Source organism: Paramacrobiotus metropolitanus, unplaced genomic scaffold (genome assembly GCF_019649055.1).
Source record: "Paramacrobiotus metropolitanus isolate TYO unplaced genomic scaffold, Prichtersi_v1.0 Parri_scaffold0000159, whole genome shotgun sequence".
NCBI lineage: Eukaryota > Metazoa > Tardigrada > Eutardigrada > Parachela > Macrobiotidae > Paramacrobiotus > Paramacrobiotus metropolitanus.
Window position 1 is genome coordinate 154,278 of NW_026570379.1, and position 19,412 is coordinate 173,689.

Genomic DNA, 19,412 nt, shown 5'->3' on the forward strand with positions numbered 1-19,412 from the left:
GGTTGTTTGTGTTTGTTCTTGGGCTGATACGTTCTGGACGAAAAGATTCATTCACAACTTGGCAAAAATGCCGCGGTCAGCGTTAATGTGTTTGCCGGTTAAACGCGCGAGGAAAACGTGCTGGGTGCGTGTGTGCAGGTGAAGACAGGCGAAATGTGCCGTGTCAGCGCGCGAAGACTGTCCCGGTAAAATCGCTCAATAGCGCAGTGGAACCCGAATTAACTGCCCTATCCATTTTTAATATTTTATTGATTTATTAGGAATAATTAATATTTCTTTTCTGACTCGTCGGCATTTCTGCTGGTCTTTTAAATACGTATGTAATTTTTATTGGATTTTTTTGGTAATTTTCTAACATATTTTTTATTGCTTTAAGTATTTGTGGTTTTTTAATGATTTAATTTTTCTATTCTCTTTTTTTTTGTATTTTATTAATTATTGATTCGGTTCTTATATGAATATCCCGTTTATTTATTTTTTGTAATCTTTACGCAATGTTTTATTGATTTATTTTCTAAAATCGATTAATCAAATTAATCCGCACGCTGAGAGAATTTTTAAATTGTGATTTTTCAATCGATTTATTTTCTGTAATTCGCTTATATATTACTTTGATTTTTTTCCAGCGTACTAATTCATTTGTATTTAATTAGAATCATTCCCAACGATGAGAAAATGCAAGTGAAAATAGCGCACTCTCTGTATCAGCCTCGCCGCGCTACACCAACTCTGTCAAATATCAGGTAATAATAACGGGAACGCGGAAAAAAAAGCAACCAAGTGAGCCAACAAATAAAAAAAACAACAATCTCAATATTTATCATGGAAGATCAAACGTGTCATGACGATCGGGAAATCAGTGCGTAATTCATCCGTAATAAATTCCTCCGTCTCCTCACTGCAGACACATCTGGATGCGGTCGATCCACTCCTGCGCATTGAGCGCACTGTGCGCGCACAGACTGAAGACGCGCTTGGCCGTGCGCACCTCGAAGCAGGCCGTCTCGTCCAGCCGGCGCGGACCCTCCTTCGTCACCGTGAAGGGCGCCGTCGAGGAGCTGCCGGGGACGCGCGCCGCCACACTCGTCACCTCCGACAAATCGATGCGGCCGCGCACCTCGCGTTCTTGCGAGTGTTCGTAATAGCGGATCTATACAACATTTATTTCAAATTAATTTCCATTTCACTCCAATTTCTTTCCATTTTATTCTGATTTATTTCAATTTATTTTTGTTTACTTGCATTTATTTTTCCGTATTTATTTCAATGCTTTTAAATCTATTTTCCATTTATCCTCCATTCATTTCAGTTTATTTTCCATCAATTTTAATTTATTTCAATTAATTTCAGCTTATTTCAGTTTATTACAATTTATTTCAATTTATTTCAATTTATTTCAAATTATTTCCGATTTATTTCAATTTATTTCCGATTTATTTTCATTTATTTTCATTTCATTCCATTTATCTCAGCTTAATGTATTTCTATCTGGTTTTAATTGATTTTAATTTAATCAGCGGAGTTTATTGGATAAAATGGCGGATGAATTCTTGCCTCGTGCTTGATGGAGTCGAGGACGAACCACTTCTGCTTCCAGCCGGTCAGCACCGCCGCCCGCTTGAACAAATAGCCCTCCATCACGCGGCTCTCCCCCGAACCGCCGCCGCCGCCCTGCAGACCGGCGCCGTCCGGCTGACCGTGTCGCACCGGCGCTGCAAACGGCCACAAGTCAGTCTATTTCTTTCCGCATTATTTCTCATTTATCTCCGATTTATTCAGATTTATTTTAAATTATTTTGTTATCATTTTTCACAGCCCATTTGGATTTATTTTAAACTCATTCTAAAATCCAGCATTGCATCATTTCCTTGTTCAAGTTGATTTTGAAGTAATGAAACTTATTTTGAAGTAATGAAAACATATTCGCTTACAGCTCATTTTATCTGTTTTTCTATTTTTTAGGCATTCAAGAAAAATTTCTAAAAAGACTTGAACCAATAATTATCAACGGTACTTTACAGTTTACACACCCGTAATTTACAGCGTGGACAATCTCCGCAGTACGCACGTTTAATCGAAGATTCGAAATGGAACCAAAGGACAAGTGCCACTGTACTACGAATGTCGGCATTAATCTGTCCTTGTAAACGACACAGTTGATAACCCTCGAAATTCAGCTGGTCGTTAATTAACTCTTTTCGTTGATTTTTAACCAAATTTATTTGTAAAAATTTCTTTTAAATTCCCAATAAATTTCTCAAAAAAATTCCCTCCAAGTTTCTCTCAGCCATTTCAATTATCTTAAATTCACTTTAATCTGAGGAGTAAAAATCCGAATATTTGCAGGCTTACTGTTGGCCGGGGAATTCTCCCGCTGCGTCCCGACCAGGAGGGACTCCCGCTCCACCAGAATATGCCGCGCCCCGCCCCCTTCCGGCTGCAGCGTCCCGGGATCGCTCTCCCCGTTCCCCGTCGACCCGGCGCAGTTCTTGGCCACACTGCCGACGCAGCGCTCGTGCACGTGGCAGCCGCACAGCGTGCAGCGCATGGCCTGCTTGCCGTTGGCCCACAGCAGCGCCCCGCAGGCGCCGCACGTCGCCGCCGCCGTGTACAGCGCCGTCTGCTTGACGAAACGGTGCGCCTGTGCGGCGCGCATCGTCCCCTCGCTCGTGTGCCGGCCCGCCGCGTCCGGCGATTTGCCCAGTCCGTCGTGGAGGATCTCCAGGGTGGTTTGCGTCTGCAGACGGCGACTGTGCGAGCGGATCATGTGGGAGGCCCCCGTGGGGGCGGCGGCGGGCGGTTTCAGGGGCAGAATCAGCTGGCTCTCCTCGTCCACGCGCTGCCACACCTGCCACGCCCACAGCCATTTACACATCTTTTTTAATTAAATTTTTAAACGAATTATAAGTTAATTTCCAAAAGAAATTAAAAAATATCTAAAAATGAATTTAAAGGCCATTTTACACGAGTTCATAGATGAATTTCTGGAAAAAAAATGGCTTTAAATAAATTGTAAAAATGCGAATTGAAACAAAAACAATCAAAACAAATTTAAAACAAATTTCAAACCGGATTAAAAATAAATTATTTCGAAATTTGGCTTGAAATTCATTAGGATTTCAGTAAAGTTTCAAAACGAATTAATATAAATGAGTAATTCAGTAAATTTACAAGCGACTTTAAAACTGAATTAAAATATTAAATTAAAGAGGAATTAGGACTGAATTTGGAAATGGGTTTCGGTCCACATATATAAAATTAACAAACAAATTTTATCAATAAATTCAAAATAATTTACAAGCGAACTCACATCCTGCCAGGTGGGACTGCCGGCATCGGCCAGTTCCTCCTCCAACTGCGCGATTTCCTCCAGTAAGCCGGCGAAGGCGGAGGCGACGGTGTGGAGGGAATTATTGTAGCCGTTCATCAATAAGCGGCGCTGCGCTTCCACCGGCTTCACGCTTGATTTCGTCATAGCGCGTTTGGCCAGACTGGCCTGCAAATCGCACCAAAAAACGTCAAATTATACACTAAAAATTAACATCACATTAACATGACATTTATCTGCTATTATTTTGTAACGATATCCATTTCGGTGCTTCAAAAACTTGATCTAAATTCCTGTTAAATACATTTTAAATTTAATAAGAATTCATAGAAAAATGCAATGAACAGTTGACTGAACATCCGTTGAAAATTTTAAATAAGAAATTCATTTTAAAATCATTTAAAATTTTATTTAAAATTTTTTAAAAATTCCTTGTAAAATTCGGGGAAAATTGGTTTGAATGTGCCAGGCGGCCAGCATACCTGCGAGGAAGAATTACTACTGCCCAGCGTCTTCCCTTTACTCTCGGCCTCCCCTTCCTCCTCCGTCTCCTCCACCAACTCCAGATCATACAGCGTCCCGTGACTCAACGCCTCCTCGTGATAATACTCCCACAGCACGATATTATGCCGCTCCGTGAAGGGCCGCAAAATACTGTCCTCCTCCAGCGGCAGCGGCGCGTATAAAAAATTATAAAATTTCGTCGTCCTTTTGTGCATTATCCCGATATATTTCCAGACGGATCCGAAGGCCACCGGCCAGGCTAGCGGATCTAGTTCCTCCATCTGCTCTTCATAATTCCGATTTTCTAATCCCATTTCCACACGTTCCGCCTCGCAGTCCGCTAAGAAATTCGTGAAGCGGTTGCTGGTGGAGTGGTAGGCGAGGAATTTTAGGTAGAAGGCGTTGAACTCGAAGGACAACGGGAATTGACGTTGGAGTTGCGCGACGCAGTCGAGGAACTGGAGGAACACCGGGGCGACGGCGCTGTTCTGGCCGCCCTGCATCAGGCAGTTGCGGTGGCCGAAGCGGTAGCCTAGTGCGGCGAATTCCTTCTCCACCAACACGGCGAAACCTACAAAAATTAGAAAAAATTATACGAAATATTCAGTGAAAATTAGAGTAAACTGGGGAAATAAAGCAAAAAATTTTTTCAAAATATTCCAAATCAACTAAACAAATTTTCAAAAATTAACGGGTAAATTAAAGAAAATATCCAGAACAAATCCAACAACATTGATTAAAAAACCGGAAGATTAAAAATATTAATCAAAATAAATCCGACAAAATTAGGAAAGTTTAAAGAAACAATACTTTGAATACCTTAAGAATAAAAGGAAAAATCAGACAAATATCCACAGTAACAGATACAACGGAGAAAATCAAGGGGAAAGCAGAAACCATAATCGAAATACATGGGGGAAAAACTGGAGATTTTTAAGAAAAAACCAGAAAATATTCTGAATAAAATCGAGTCAAACTGGCAAAAATATGGGGAAATTGGGGAAATTACTGGAAATAAAATCGGCAAAAATTTAGGAAAAATCCTGAGAAACAGACAAAAATAATCACCTTCCACTCGGCGGTAGTAGGGGTCGAGGAGGAGCTGGGCCAGCGCGGAGATCTGACAGCTGGCGTCCCATCCCTCCTCCAGACTGAGCAGCACCGAGGCGCCCTGACTGTCCAACAGGTCCACGACGGTCCCGGCCACGCGCAGCAGTTTCTGCACCTGCCGCAGCCAGTCCAGATTCTCCACGGCCTGCCCGTAGTCGGCGCGCGGGCCGGGCTGCTTGGCGTCCATGCTGCTGGGCACCACCACCTGCAGCAGCGACTTGAAGGCCGTCTTGATGCGCCGGATGTCCGGGTAGTCCAACGGGACCACCTGGAATTAACAGCCAATATTCCAGAAAAAAATATTCAGATAAACTTGGAAAATTTTCAAATTTTCCAAAAACACCCAAGGACAATCAGAAATTAATGCCGAATAAAACCGGCAAAATCTGGCGGAAAAATGATCGAAAAATATTACTGAAAACAGTTTTTAATACCGGAATATTAATTTTTGGATGAAATTTAAGACAGCCAAAAACTATTCAGAATAGACTGAAAAAATTAAGAAAAATCAGAAAAAGTATTCCAAAAAAAAATCTTACGAAACTGAGACGACCAAAATATTTAGAATAGAAAAAATCGAGTAAATCAATAAAAAAAATATTCCCAAGAAAATCAGGAAGAAACCACGTAAAAATCAGACAAACTGCCCAGTATAAACCCGATGAAATTTGAAAAAAATTAAAAAATATTTCAATCAAACAAAAATGCAGAATAATAAATACAAAAATTTATTGAATCATACCTGGAAGCGGATGGAATCCCCGCGCAGCGATTTCAAATTGGCCTTATCGGCGAGGATATACAGCGTGGGCGCGGCGGCACTCCCCGTGGACGACGGCGCAACGGACGCCGTCTCCGGCGTTGCGTACTCCGCCACGGAGGCCTCACTGCGGTACGACGAATCCGACTGGTTCGTGTACAGACTCCCCGACTTATCCGTGGAGAAGAAGATACTGGAGCGCTGCGACTTGGGCTTCCCGTTGGTCCCGGGTTTCAGCGTCTGCACCGCCCGGTTCCAGGGCATCCCGGCGGTCCCGGACCCCCGGCGCGCCGCATCCGGGGTGATGTTCAGATTCATCACGGAGGTCATGGAGGGACGCCGGGTGATGGATAAAGGTAAACTGTGCGATAACGCCGATAAGAATTTGTCGAAATCCGCTTGGGAAGAGGAGGAGGTGGACGTCGTGACGGTGAGGGCGTCGTGCTGGGGCCCCACCGGGATGGTCATCAGAGAGCCGGCGGTGGACATGGAGGAGTTCTTGAAGACGTTGCTCATGCGCGTGTGCTGGTAGGTGGACGAGCGGAGTAGCACGGCGCGCGTGCGGGGGTGCTGCCAGACCACCAGCGGGAAGCGGTTGTGCTTGAAGTGCCGGGCGAGACTGCGGATGCCGTCGTCCGAGATGGAGTTCGGGACGACGAAGAGCGCCGGGTAGCTAGGGCAGATCTTGTAGTGCAGGTTCACTTGGCATAAGCGGTAGGTGTCCATTCTACACGCGGGAGAATTATTCGGGATAAATAAGCATCTTCCCGTATTTTTTCCAATTTCTTTAATTTTATTCGGAATATTTTCACTTTTCGTATTTTTTTCGGATTATTTTTACTGAATAAATACGCTTAATGTGGACCAGAATTTTCTCCGGCCAAAATATTCAGGATAAATCAGTATGTTCCATATTTTCCCAATTTCTTCTATTTTATTCTGAAGATTTTGACTGTGATCAATAAATACGATTTTCCTTATTATTATTTCCAATATTAAGTGATTTATTTTTGAAATTTTCACTTCAATGTGTTTTTTGTAAATTGGTTAAATTTCTTGCTAATTTAAAATTTTTTTCCTGAATACAAGGATGTAAAAAAACTATGTTCAAATTGACTTCTCAAACGGAATTTAAGGCAGCTGTCCATTGCAACTTGATATGAGGCACTAATCGAGCAGCCATCGCACTACGTTATCGCTACAATTCGCAGGTGAGTACCTGCGAATTGTAAATTTGTAACTGGGCAAGTTCACTTCAAGTCTTCAACGTTATTGTTTTTAATTTGTAGCAGATTTTTTTCCAGCCAAAATATTCAGGATAAAAACGGATTTGTGGCGAAATCGGGGAAATTTAAACAGAAGGATTCAGCAAAAATAAAATAAACTGGGAACAATAAATTAGAAACAATTTAACAAAGAACATTCCACAATAAATCGAATAAAACTTGGAAAAATAAAAACGAAAACTCTTACAATTAATCCGACGTCCGAACCAAGCATAATCAATCGGAAAAAAATGGAGAAAATAAAGAAAAATACAGTATGAAGAAATCAAACAAAATTTGGACATATCAGCGAAAATATTCTGAATAAATCTGACACAATATGGAGAAGTAAGAGAAATCCCTCAATAATATTCGAAATAAATCAGGTAAAACTTCGAAAAATAGAGAAAAAACCGCAAACAAAAATTCAACCAAAACCAAGGCTGGGAAAAACGTGGAGAAAAATTCTGCAAAATATTGCGGATAAAAAAATAAATCAGACAAAACTGAAAACAAGTTAAAAATAAAAAAAAAACAAGTTAAAATGAAAAAAAAAAGGGTTAAACAAATGGAAAAATAGTTGTACAAACGCACCTTTTGCTGATGTTGGAGAGGCTGGGAATCAGCCCCATCCGGCGGTAATCCTTGACGTAGGAGCGGTCGATGACGCGCTCGAAGCTGTGCGCCTCCTTCATCACCGGCGCCAGCGTGTCGCCGCCGTCGTCGTCGCGGTCCGAGCTCTCCTCCTCGAAGACGGCCCGCGCCGGCCCCGCGCGCGGCACCGCCAGACTCAGCTGCATCTTGCGCTCGGGGATGGGCGTCGACGTCGGGTTGTAGCCGCGGAAGTCCTTCTTCACCGTCTTCGGCTTCAAGCCCGCCGCTTTCGCCGTGCGCAGCAGCGTCTTCTTCGCAAACCTGTGGAAATAAAAGAAAAACACTCAAAAAAATTCAGAATAACTCAAAAAATACATTCAAAATATTCACAACAACTCAGGAGAAAAATAAACAAAGTGCGGAAGAAATGAGGAAGATAACGCGGAAAAATAATCAGCGTAACCGAATAAATTCTGCAAAAAAAAACTGACAAAGTCATGCAAAAAATACTAAGAATAAATCTGAATAAAAATGGAAAACAGCTTGGAAAAATTTCAAAAAAAATGTTCAGTTTAAATGAAGACAAATCTGGAAAAAATGAGGAAGAAACTTGGAAAAATAATCAGAGTAACCAAATTAAATCAGAAAAAAAACTGACAAAGTCACGAATACTAAGAATAAATCTGAATAAAAATGGAAAACAGCTGGAAAAATTTCCAAAAAATATTCAGTTTAAACGCGAATAAATATGGGAAAAATTGTTAAAGATAAAACGAAAATTTAAAAATAAAAATCAACAACAGATTAGAAAAAAATGGACAATCAAAATAATCAGGTGAATTGTTAAAAAACATCAAGAATAATTTTTTGAAAAAAAAATCGAGATCATCGGGAAAAATAAGAAAAATTTGTAAAAAAATATTCGGAATAAATCCGGTCTCTGGACGTCACGTACCCTTTAAACCCCGCGACCTTCTTCCCGCTCTTGGTCAGACTCATCACGGCCTGGTGCGTGGACAGTCCCTGATTCAGCAGCTCCGACACGTGCAGCGGATAGCGAATCCGCTCCAGAAACTTGCGAAAATGCTCAATGACATCGCGGGTGACCTCCTCATCGAACCCGATCTTCAGCAGCTGGAACGTGGACGACCGCAGCTGAATCCCTTCCGGCGCGTAATGCTCCAGCTGGCTCATGTACGTCTGCGCGTTGAGCATCTTCTCCTTGGTCAGCGCCGCCACGGGGAAGCTGCGGACGACGATATAATCGGATAAGTAGGAATCCCTGGGCACGCCCATGAAGACGACCCGGTAGGTGGTTAAAAAGAGCGCCCCTTCACAGGGGATGAGGTGCGCCCCCTCGAGGCGGCCGTCCATTAGTAGATGCCCGCGCAGTCCGTCCATCACCATGTCCTCCCCGCTTAATAACGTCGGTCGCATGATGCGGTTCTTCAACACCGGTTGGAGACTCCGGCTCTCCCGGTAGACGGCTTCCAGCCCGTCGACGTGCATGTCGACGACCCCGGGGATCATTTGGTGCAGCTGGCGGATGTGCTCCTCGGTCACGTGGCTCTCGCTGCACACTTTATCCACGAATTTGGCGATGAACTTCTTCACGGCGCTGCACGACAGCTCGCGGCCGCCGCGCTCCTCCTCCTGGAAGCCGCTCTCGTCCGACAGGCTCCCGACGTCCGATTCCTGTGGAGGAGAGGGCAAATTACAATTTAATCCCATTTTTAACAACTTCAATGTTTAAGATACTTAATACGCAATTTTGTCAAATAATTATCGGAATCAATTCAATAATTAATCAATTCAATTTATTTTATTTAAAAAAAGCCGAAAATGTATGGAATGTGAAGCGTACCTGGTAGGAGTTGGTGACGATGCTGCTGGAGTGGGCGTCGCCGTTTAAAGAAGGCCGACGGCGCAGACGGGCGGCCGTGGAGGAGGCGTCGAGGGGCACGCGGAGGTAGACGATGCGGTGCGCGTAGTGGATGGCCTGCGAGAAGACCGTGGACTCTTCGCGCTCGATCAGCTCCTTCTGCGCGTCGGGGCTGTTCCCGGCGAAGGAGCGCAGCTGGTCCGCCGCAATGTCCAGCGCCGAACTCGGCAGCACCTGTCCAATATTAAATCATTAAATCAGCAAATAAACAATAAATCAGCAATAAACTAAATTCACCAGAAAATCCAGACATTTACAAAATAAACCAAATAAATTGAGAATAATGCCGTTCAACGCACCTCGTTGCCGGTTCCGTTTTTGCTGCGTTCCGGGGAGTCGGGTGTGAGCATGGCCGGCCAGTACAGCGAGGTTATATGTTGCTGGACATCTTTATAGAACGCCGATTCCCAGAAGGACAAACTGCCCCAAATATCGTGATCCTGGACCTTCGTATAAGCGAACTGGATCACTCCGGTGGATAATTTCTACCACCCAAACAAAACCCATAAAAACTAATTCCAATATAAATGCAGATAAAATATAAACGCTACACATATTACATAATAAAATGCATATACAAATACAAATATATATAACAATTTTTTTTATTTAAATATAAACGCATAAAATAAAAACAAAACGCATAACATAATATAAACGCATAAATCAAATGTACATAAAATCCGGAAAAAAAGTAACTGCATATTAATCCGTTAATTTATATCGACACCCGCAGGCGCTTAAATCACAAAGAAAATTGAAATAAAATTATTCTATTACTAAAAAATATTAAAATTGAGTTTTCTTCAGCACCCACCCGACAGAAAGCGCAGACGATGGGCATGAAGGCGGCGGCGACCCCGTGCTCGTCCAGCGCCTCGCCGCCATCATCCTGCAGGGCGCAGTTGATCAGCTTGCACACCAGCTCGAACTGCTCGTGCTCCAGCACCGCCTGACTACTATGCACCCGTCCGGCGAGGTCCCGCGCCAACGCCAGCCGCGCACTGGGACTGCTCAGCACCCGCACCGCCGCCGGGATCAGCTTCTTCGCGTCGTTGATCCTTTTCTCAAAGACATGCGCAATACAAGTGGACAGCACCTCCAGACGGCGGGCGTTGTAGACGGGCGCGCTCCCGGCGCTGGCGGCGGGCCCCAGGGGGATCACTTGACTGGGGGGCGGGGTCAGGCCCGGCCATTTGGCCGCGGAGGTCCGGCGGACACCCTCCTGGAGGACTTCCTCCACGGCGTCGGCGTCCAGCAGGGGAAAGGGTTGGGAGGTGGGGCGGAGCAACGCGGCGGTGGAGGGGCGGAGGCATTTGTTAGCGAAGGGCGCCGCGTGGCCCTGCGGGTTCTCGTTGACGTACAACCGGCTGGCGATGATGGCGATGCGTTTGAGGAGTTCTTCCCGACGGGAGACGTCGTCCTCGTCGCCTTTCCCGCCGTCCCGGAGGTACTGGATACTCGTATACACCTAAAGAAATTTATTTCATATTTATTTTATATTAATCCACCATTTTCTATTCACTTTAATAATATTTTATTGATTTATTCTTTTTTATTTATTTTTATTTCCTATTTTTCTCCATTATTTTTATTCATTATTTTACTGATTATTGATTGATTTTTATGAAAAAGAAAATAGAAATAAGTCAGAGGCACAAATAAAAATAAATTAAGAAAAATACAAAAAATGAAAAATAAATCGCAGTAAAAATATTCTTCTTCCTTACTTCGTCAAAAACGGTTTGTTGGCGGAAAGGCGACGCGTACTCCTGGATGAAGCGGCCGAAAGACATGGAGCTGATCACGCGCGTGACGAACTCGTCGCCCACCAGATTCCGCTGTCCGAGAAATTGTGCCTGCAAATATAATCACGTTTTTACATTATTTATTCGCTTTATTCATAAGAAAAAGCGCACCTTTTGGAACGTGATGACCGGTTGCGGATGCAGCCGCACCACGGTTAAACAACTCCGGTAACCGGCGAGAATTTGGCATAAAAACCACAGAAAAACCGCGCGCAGTTCTTTATCCTAACACAAATAAAAAATGCCAGATAATTCGTTAGAAAAAATTATTGAATATTTTTTACCTGCAGATCAGAGCTATTGCGACTAGAATTGCCATTTGGGAATGCATGATCACTGCTAACCAACGACGGATCCAAAACCTATAAAATATTAAACTGAATATATACCTGCATATTGTGTACAGTCCCTTCTCATGTTAACTGGGACAAATTCTTCATCTGATTGTACTATACTGAGTGGTTCTCGTTGTTGTGCATATTGAAAAATAAAAGGATTAATATATACCCATCATGAACATTTAATAACCTGTTACATTTAACTATAAAATACAATGTTTAAATATAAATAATTTAAATACAAATTATTAAATACAAAATTTAATTTACATACAAGTGAAATATTTTAAATATAAATAATTTAAAAAAAGGTAATTTAAATACAGAATAAACTAACAGAAACATTATAAAATACAAAACAAAATAATTACAAAATTTTTGAGGGTCAAATGTACCATTTTGAGGGCTTGGAGGGTTTGAGCGTAGACGGCGGAGGCGGCGGACGGTAGGGCGAGGTTGTCGGGCCATTTGGGCAGGTCACAGGCGTCCAGATCAACGATTATCACATCCAACTACACACAAACATTGCGGCACTGACAAGGGAGGGGAAAACAACGAAAACACACTGACCACGAGGTTCTCCACTTGCTCCTTCAGCGAGGCGTGGACGCCCATGATGAAGGGGGTCGGGGTGTTGAGCACCTCCAGGAGGGGGGCCGGCAGGATGGGCACGTACACGTAACTGCACACCCAAGGTATTTTACATGCACGTTTATTTTTTGGCGAATTTTATAGAAATACTGTCTAATTTTTGCCCAATTTGCCCAAAGTTTTCTCGAATTTTACTTGGTTTTTTTCTATGATTTTTACCTGTATTTCATGGGATAGAAAATACTGGTTAACGCGTGAGCGGCGTCCGCCAGCCGGTTGTAGCTGGAGGATAAGAAGAGGATCTTGGCGTCCACCAGGGCGGCGCACAGCAGTCGCAGGACGTTGCTTACTCCTGCAAAAAAATAAATAATAAATTTGGAAAATTAAAAATTTTCTTCTGAAACCTGATAAAATCATGAAAAATTAATCACAACAATCCAAAAGAACATCGAAAACCCAGAAAATTGTAATTAAAAAATTTAGACAGCACCAAAAAATCCGTAAAAATTATTCTGAGCGTTTGGATAAAACTAGAAAATTAAAATAGACAATTTTAGACAAAAATGCAGAACAAATGGGGGAAACGTTAAGAAACATCCGCAAAAATATTCACAAGAAATCAGACGAAAACTGGAAATTATCCAGAATAATCCAGACACCACATGAACAGGAAAAATAAAAAAAACAATTAGCCAGATTAAACAAACCTAAATTGAAAAAACAGTTCACTATTCAGAATAAGTCAGACTAAACTGGAAAAAATAACAGAAAACATCCAGAATACATCAGACAAAACTGGAGAAACATCATAAAAATTATTCAGAATAAATCATACAAAATCGCACAACGCACCTAACTCGCGGCATAATACCAGAATGGACTCGCGGGACGTCGGGACCGCGGCTGACTGGCTGGGCTGCACGAACTGCCAATCATCCGCGCCGATACTGAAGCGAATCTGCGGGCCACCTGTCGAAAAACACCACCACACGTGTACAAAAAAATAAAATTAATTCCAATAAAATCAAAACTAATTCCAATAAAAATCCAAAATAAATCCTTCGCTAGCGCGGCTTACCGGGCGGCGGCACCACGACGTGCCCCAACAACGTCCCCACCAGTTTCTCCAGCTTCAACGAGGTTTTCTCCAGATGCACCGTCAGAATAATCCCCAAGCATTGCTGCAATCAAGACACCGATTGGAACGGAACGCGGGACATTTCCGGCGGAATAATTGTAATAATTTACCCGAAAGACGTCGAAGTATTCGTGCCGCGACACGACACACAGGCACTTGGTGGCGAATTTGACGCGGACATCGCCGGCGTCGTCCTCGCTGTCCGCGTGCGGCTCCTCGTCGTCCAGCTCGTCGGCGGTGGGGGAGGCGGCCGGCGTGAAGGGCTCGGCGAAGGTCAGACAGGCGCAGTAGTGCCGGTAGGCGTCCACGTCCGTCAGCACGCTGACGAAGAACTCGGGGACGCGCGCGGCACTCGACAGGCGCCAGCCTTGCGGCTGACAAAACTACACGCCAAAAACAATTTTCTTCAATTTAATTTTTCATATTAAATGCTATTTAAATTTAATTACACCCGAGGCAGATTTTTTAAATTTTCTTTCTATTTTATCGAACCGTTTGTGCCAAAGCTACAAGCCAAAAATAATTTTTTTCAATTTAACATTTGTATTTTCATTCATTTAAAGTCAATTTCATTGCAGTTTGATAGTTTAAGATTTTATTTTCAATTTTTAAAACTGTACTAAAACCACAAGCCATAATTCAATTTTAATAATTCAATTTTAATTGAATTCTTCTACATTAATTATATTAAAATTTAAATTCCAATCCAGTCTGAATTTTTTAAATTTATTTTCCATTTTTTCAAACCGTTTGCACCAAAGCTAACAAGCTAAAAAATTTTAAATCAATTTAAATTGTCTGTTTTAATTAAATTCATTGCAGTCTGATAATCTAAATTTTATTCTTCCATTTTTTTCAACCGAGCCCAAACTAAATGCCAAAAATAATTGTAATCAGTTTAATTTTATATTTTAATTTGATTTTTATTTAATTCCATTCCAGTTTGATTTTTTTACGTTTTATTTTATATTTTTGTAACGATTTGGTACCATTTCGATGCCGTGGTGGAAAGGCGTGTCCGGCCAGTCATTTTCTGGGAAACGCTGAATAATCTTCCCCGCACCTACGCACAAAAATTAACCTTAAAAACCGCCCGTGATCGACGATTTTTGATTTCCGTCTGGACTGTGGTTTATCGTTCGTACTGTCGTTTTTCAAATAATAGGAGCAGACAGGGCCATTGCGTAATGGTTATTTATTATTTATGGCTTGTACCAACATGCCCGGATTCGCTGAACGCGGTCTAGTGTCGACACAACACAATCGCGTTTCCGCCTGATCAATCCGCGGCCAACTGCTAATATTGACATTCTTCATAATACAACGCAATCCGCTGCCCCAGAAAATCTCGTGTGGGGATAAACGCTGCGCAAGGCAACCAATTTTCCACAGTTCTACAATGCTGATCGAACGCCGCGGTGGAATTTCAGGCGCTATTGCATTCGCATTAAAATCCCATCAGGACCCGCCGCGTCATGCCATCGCGCCGGTTTAAATCGACCAACGCCAGACAAAAATGGACGCCAAATTTTTTTTAATGATTTATATTTTATTTAGCTTTACCTCCAGTTTAATTTGGTTTTAATTTGAGTTTTCGAATTTTTAATTCCATTTTATTTAATTTCTTTAATAGGGGTGTTTTTCAACTGGGAATCACTGCAAGCCAAAAATAATTTTAATCAGTTTATTTTTATTTAGCTTTCATCGCCGCTTAAGTTCGTTTCAAGCCAGAAATGCTTTAATCTGAACTTTCGATTTTTTAATTCGACTTGGATACAAAAATCTTTATTTTTTCATTTAATTTTTTTCGTTGCGACATTTTTCCGTTGGGAAACACTACAAGCCAAAAATATATTTATTCAATTTATTTTTATTCAATCCTAATCTTTATTTAAAATTATTTCACTTCAATTTTAATTAAATTCATTTTTTAGATATAAATTCTTCAATTTATATTATTAAAATAGCCAGTTTTTTCCATTTTTTTCCGAAGCGACATTTTTCAACCGGAAATCACGCGGTTGAATGGAGCTCCCATTGCACCTAACGGATCGCTTCACCACCGCCATAAACATTAATCAATCCGCTCCAGTGCGTGTCAAGAACACTACTGAATGCCAAAAGAAACGTTGGCAACTTGGCATGTCAGCGTGCAATTTTTAGCCTGACTTCAGCTTATCGCCTTATCCATTCATTTATTTTTTGGGTCAAGCCGAGACGTTTCTGACACGTTCCACGCAGTGACCAGCTAGCTTTCATCGTTATTATTAGCCGCCGCCGCGGTATCACTTTTCCTCGGCTTCAAAATCGCTCCATATGGCGGAGAAAGGGAAATCCGCGGCCGCGGCCAAAAGATACATTTTTCGACAATTTGTAATTTGATCCCCGTCGTCTCGTTCGAATGCCCGACTGCGCTCGCAGCCGACATCAAGCCTCGCTGGATTAGCATAAACAGTTTAAACACAAACCGCAGACAAACACCCACTTATATAAGTTTAGAACAAACAACAACAAACAACAAAACCACGATTGAAATCAAAACGCAAAAAATCAGTACAATTTTTTTCACTAATAAACATTTTATATTAATATATACATAAAAAATATAGAAAATACTGCAACGGTCTGTCGTTACTGGTCAGTTGTAATAATTACATCTTTCATTTTTCTTATTAAATACTTAATTACAAAATACAAATCGTCTACTGGATGACAATATTAAAAAAATAACTAAATTAATCAACATAAATTTGAACGCAGAATTCTGAAAATACAGAGCGGTGAAAAAATATCTTGCAATCAGTTTTATAAAATGTAAATTAAATATTCCAGTCCAGATAATTAAAATAAAAAAGACAAGCAATATTTCAGCAATTTCAGAAGCAGATGGAAAATTAATTCTACCGCTAATGCTGTTTAATTATCCTTTAAATGTCATTCAAGCTATTTTTAATATCCATCGGTATTTTTGTAATTTTTCTCAATTTCCCAGAGATTAATTGCAGCTGCTGAGAGCCGAGCGGATGACGTTAAAACCCCATCGTCATCATCCATTAATCCCGTTTTCAAGTAGATAATCAAATCTGCAATCTTTCCCTGAAGCACGCCCGTCCTCTTCTCACATGCTACACTCTGAACAACCCTCGGAATAAAATTCCAGCATATACCGAGAATTTTCTCATCCGCGCCTGCCGGCGAAAATGCCCACAAAATTTGCACAAGCAAAAAGAATAAAAGCAACCCAAAGAAAAGGTGACACAGATACTGTGTATACAGAATATCTGAATAATCAGCGATTGTGCAGGTCAAGACGGGTCATAAACACAGCATTCCACTGCTACATTTTTGCTTGACATTATGCAGCGCATTACCGAGTTTAATACGTCCCCTCTCGAGAAATATAAATAGTTTCCCTTCCCCCGATAAAACCGCTAATCAGCAGACGACCGCAGACGCGGTACACACCGGGCCGGTCCTTATGCAAATACGCACGAATTACCGGCAATTAATTGACTCCAGTTATTTACTCATCACGCCCGCATGGTCAACTGCCCGTGAAAAACACTCGGAAAAAAATACACGGAGTGCTTTCTCTGCTTGAGTGAAAAAGCGGAAGCCACCACGTAATATTTGCTGTGGTGTTCGGAAAAATTCTATTCAAATGTGAAAAAGAATTTCCCATCCATAACGTTATGCAATTTTTGACCAAATTAAAGTTTACAAAATATTCCATGAATATTATTCAACATCTCGAAATAAAAAAATCACTTCTAATGGTACGATTGCCTTCGAATAATTTTCCAGGATTTATTTTACGCTGATAATTTAACTAGAATTTAAATTAGAAATTTTTTTAGCCCATTTCTCGTTATATTTATTTTTTGATCAAATCAAAGTTTACAAAATACTGCATAATATTTATAGTTTTATACAACATCCAGAAATTTAACAAAATCGCTATTAATAAACGATCGACTTTGGATTATTTTCAAGAATTTATTCTACACTGAAAATTTTATCAGAATTTAAGTTAGAATTTTCTCTCCATTTCTCGTTATATTTATTCAGATTAATTATTATAAATCTTCTGTTATTATCTATACAGCACTACAATATTGCTAAATTTAATTTATGATTGACTTTTAATTATTTTCTCTGATTTTATTTTAAAACTGACATTTTGTTTGCAAAAAAAACCGTTGTTTTATTTTAAAACTGGCATTTTATTTGCAAAAAAATGCTGTTTGTTTTCTTGAAAAGCCTTTTCTAAATAAACCGGTTCAACTGCGATTTTCGTTATTCTTCGGGCGATAAAATAAGAAAAACCGGACTACAACAAACGTCCCGCGGCCAAGAACAACATCAAGTGAAAAACGGCGAAGCAGTCGGTGAAAATGCAGATGAGTATCTCATTAGCGGAGAAATGAATTGCACCACGTGCCCAGCATTGACAATGGCGTGAAAGTGTAACAAAGATCGCGTTCGCGCTGTTCGCGGTCAAAAACGAAAGCTCTGCTCGTTGCCGACAAAACAGCGCACAATCACCGGCAATTTGTTATGCCAATCAATTACGGGAAGCAAAACGATGGAGAATCAATAAAAAAAGACTTACGTTTCTCATGATCGTAGCCGACGACGACGAAGTAATCGACCAGCCGCGATTGCGATGGCTGCGACATTCTCCGCGCGGATCGGGTTTAAAACAACGGGGAGGAGAAGGAAAAAGCGGGGATCATGGTAATGGGTCCATTAATGCGCCGGGAAGAGATCGAGGCCGGAATTATCGAGAACGGCCCAGACAAATAAATCCCAGACAGCCAAATAAATCTCGCATTACCCTGCAATGCAACTTTCTCTAAATTCCGCACATTTCGAAAAAAATTCCAGAAATATCTCGGTATCGTCCTGATAACCTGACAGATGATTTACAAATTTGCAAATAATTCAAAGCAACGAAAAACAGATTTTATTCGTAAAAAATCTGCCAGCAACAACACTGGCGCAATTTTTAATATTATTTAAATAATTTAAACTTACGAAAACATCAGACATAAAGCAGGTATAGTAATTGTGCGAGTTACAAATTTTTACTTGCTCGTTAATTAATCGGTTAATGCGATCGTTAACCCGTCGTTATTGGGTCAAAAATAATTGTCTTATCAAGAGAAAAATTAAAATAAAAGTTAAAACAGATAAATGACTTCAAATGAGGCATGGAACATCAAACTGTCATTATTCCAATATTCCGTCAAAATTATTATCAGAATTACAATTCCACAGCCCAAACGAAATTAGTTTGACATACGTCCGTATTATTTTCCATAAATAAAAATTTAATGATTTATTAACAATCAGATAGATAAATCGTATGAATTATTCTACAGTATATACACAAAAATTAATAAAATTCACAGTTTACTTTGCTGGTTTTAACTCGCACAGTGATAAGTACAAATTTACATTTGGATACTTTACGCTGGTATGTCGAGAGGTCCCTGCAAAATGCACATTTTCTGCTGACAATCACTGGCAGTAAACGCTGTGATTCTCCTGCCAAATTGTTTCCTCACCAGTAGACAACAAAGCTAACCTGTTGTGTGATACAGGTCGCACTCACGCTGTGAATCCGAAATCGCTGCTGCAGCACTCACATTAATCCAGCTGCACAAACAAACATCAGATTTCCAATGGCCAGTATCTCCGCCAACAAATCTTCCGTCTCCACAAAATCCAAGAGATAACCTTATCAATAAGCAGCAAATTCCACAGTGGAACTGTTAGAAAATTTTCAGAAAACTGGCAGCAGGCAGAGAATTCAGAATTGTTCGGAATTTCTAGCATGAAAAAATTGGCAATTCAAAACGTGAAAATGCTGTGCAGCGGAAATGCGGGGCAGCAACAGCGGCTCCGAATAGCCAATGGTTCGGCAATAATGCAGACCGAACCACGAGCCGACCGATATTTCAATGCTGGAAACGCTAAACAGTAAAATCACTAAAATGAAACACGTATCGGACGGTTTCCGAACCGACAC

At 41.1% G+C, this 19,412-nt stretch overlaps 1 protein-coding gene across 4 annotated transcripts; it reads right to left on the bottom strand.

Moving 5' to 3' along the window:
- Positions 1-630: 630 nt before the first annotated feature.
- On the bottom strand, positions 631-19,327 carry LOC129599972 (myotubularin-related protein 5-like). 4 transcript variants are annotated; one of them, XM_055498344.1, is made up of 24 exons: positions 18,996-19,327; positions 17,991-18,216; positions 14,368-14,441; positions 13,489-13,761; positions 13,319-13,421; positions 13,093-13,209; positions 12,460-12,592; positions 12,220-12,331; positions 12,045-12,161; positions 11,596-11,673; positions 11,423-11,536; positions 11,234-11,362; positions 10,321-10,974; positions 9,803-9,988; positions 9,426-9,677; positions 8,517-9,256; positions 7,562-7,882; positions 5,685-6,429; positions 4,901-5,210; positions 3,811-4,403; positions 3,311-3,496; positions 2,353-2,848; positions 1,555-1,712; positions 631-1,150 (listed from the first exon to the last, which is right to left on the bottom strand). In XM_055498344.1, exons 2-24 carry the CDS (start codon positions 18,055-18,057, stop codon positions 896-898), a joined length of 6,213 nt encoding a protein of 2,070 aa, XP_055354319.1. In that variant the 5' UTR covers positions 18,058-18,216; positions 18,996-19,327; the 3' UTR covers positions 631-895. The 4 variants fall into 4 exon arrangements, with proteins under 4 accessions (XP_055354319.1, XP_055354318.1, XP_055354320.1 ...); XM_055498343.1 differs by having other exon boundaries at positions 18,969-19,327; XM_055498345.1 differs by having other exon boundaries at positions 18,949-19,327.
- Positions 19,328-19,412: the final 85 nt, after the last annotated feature.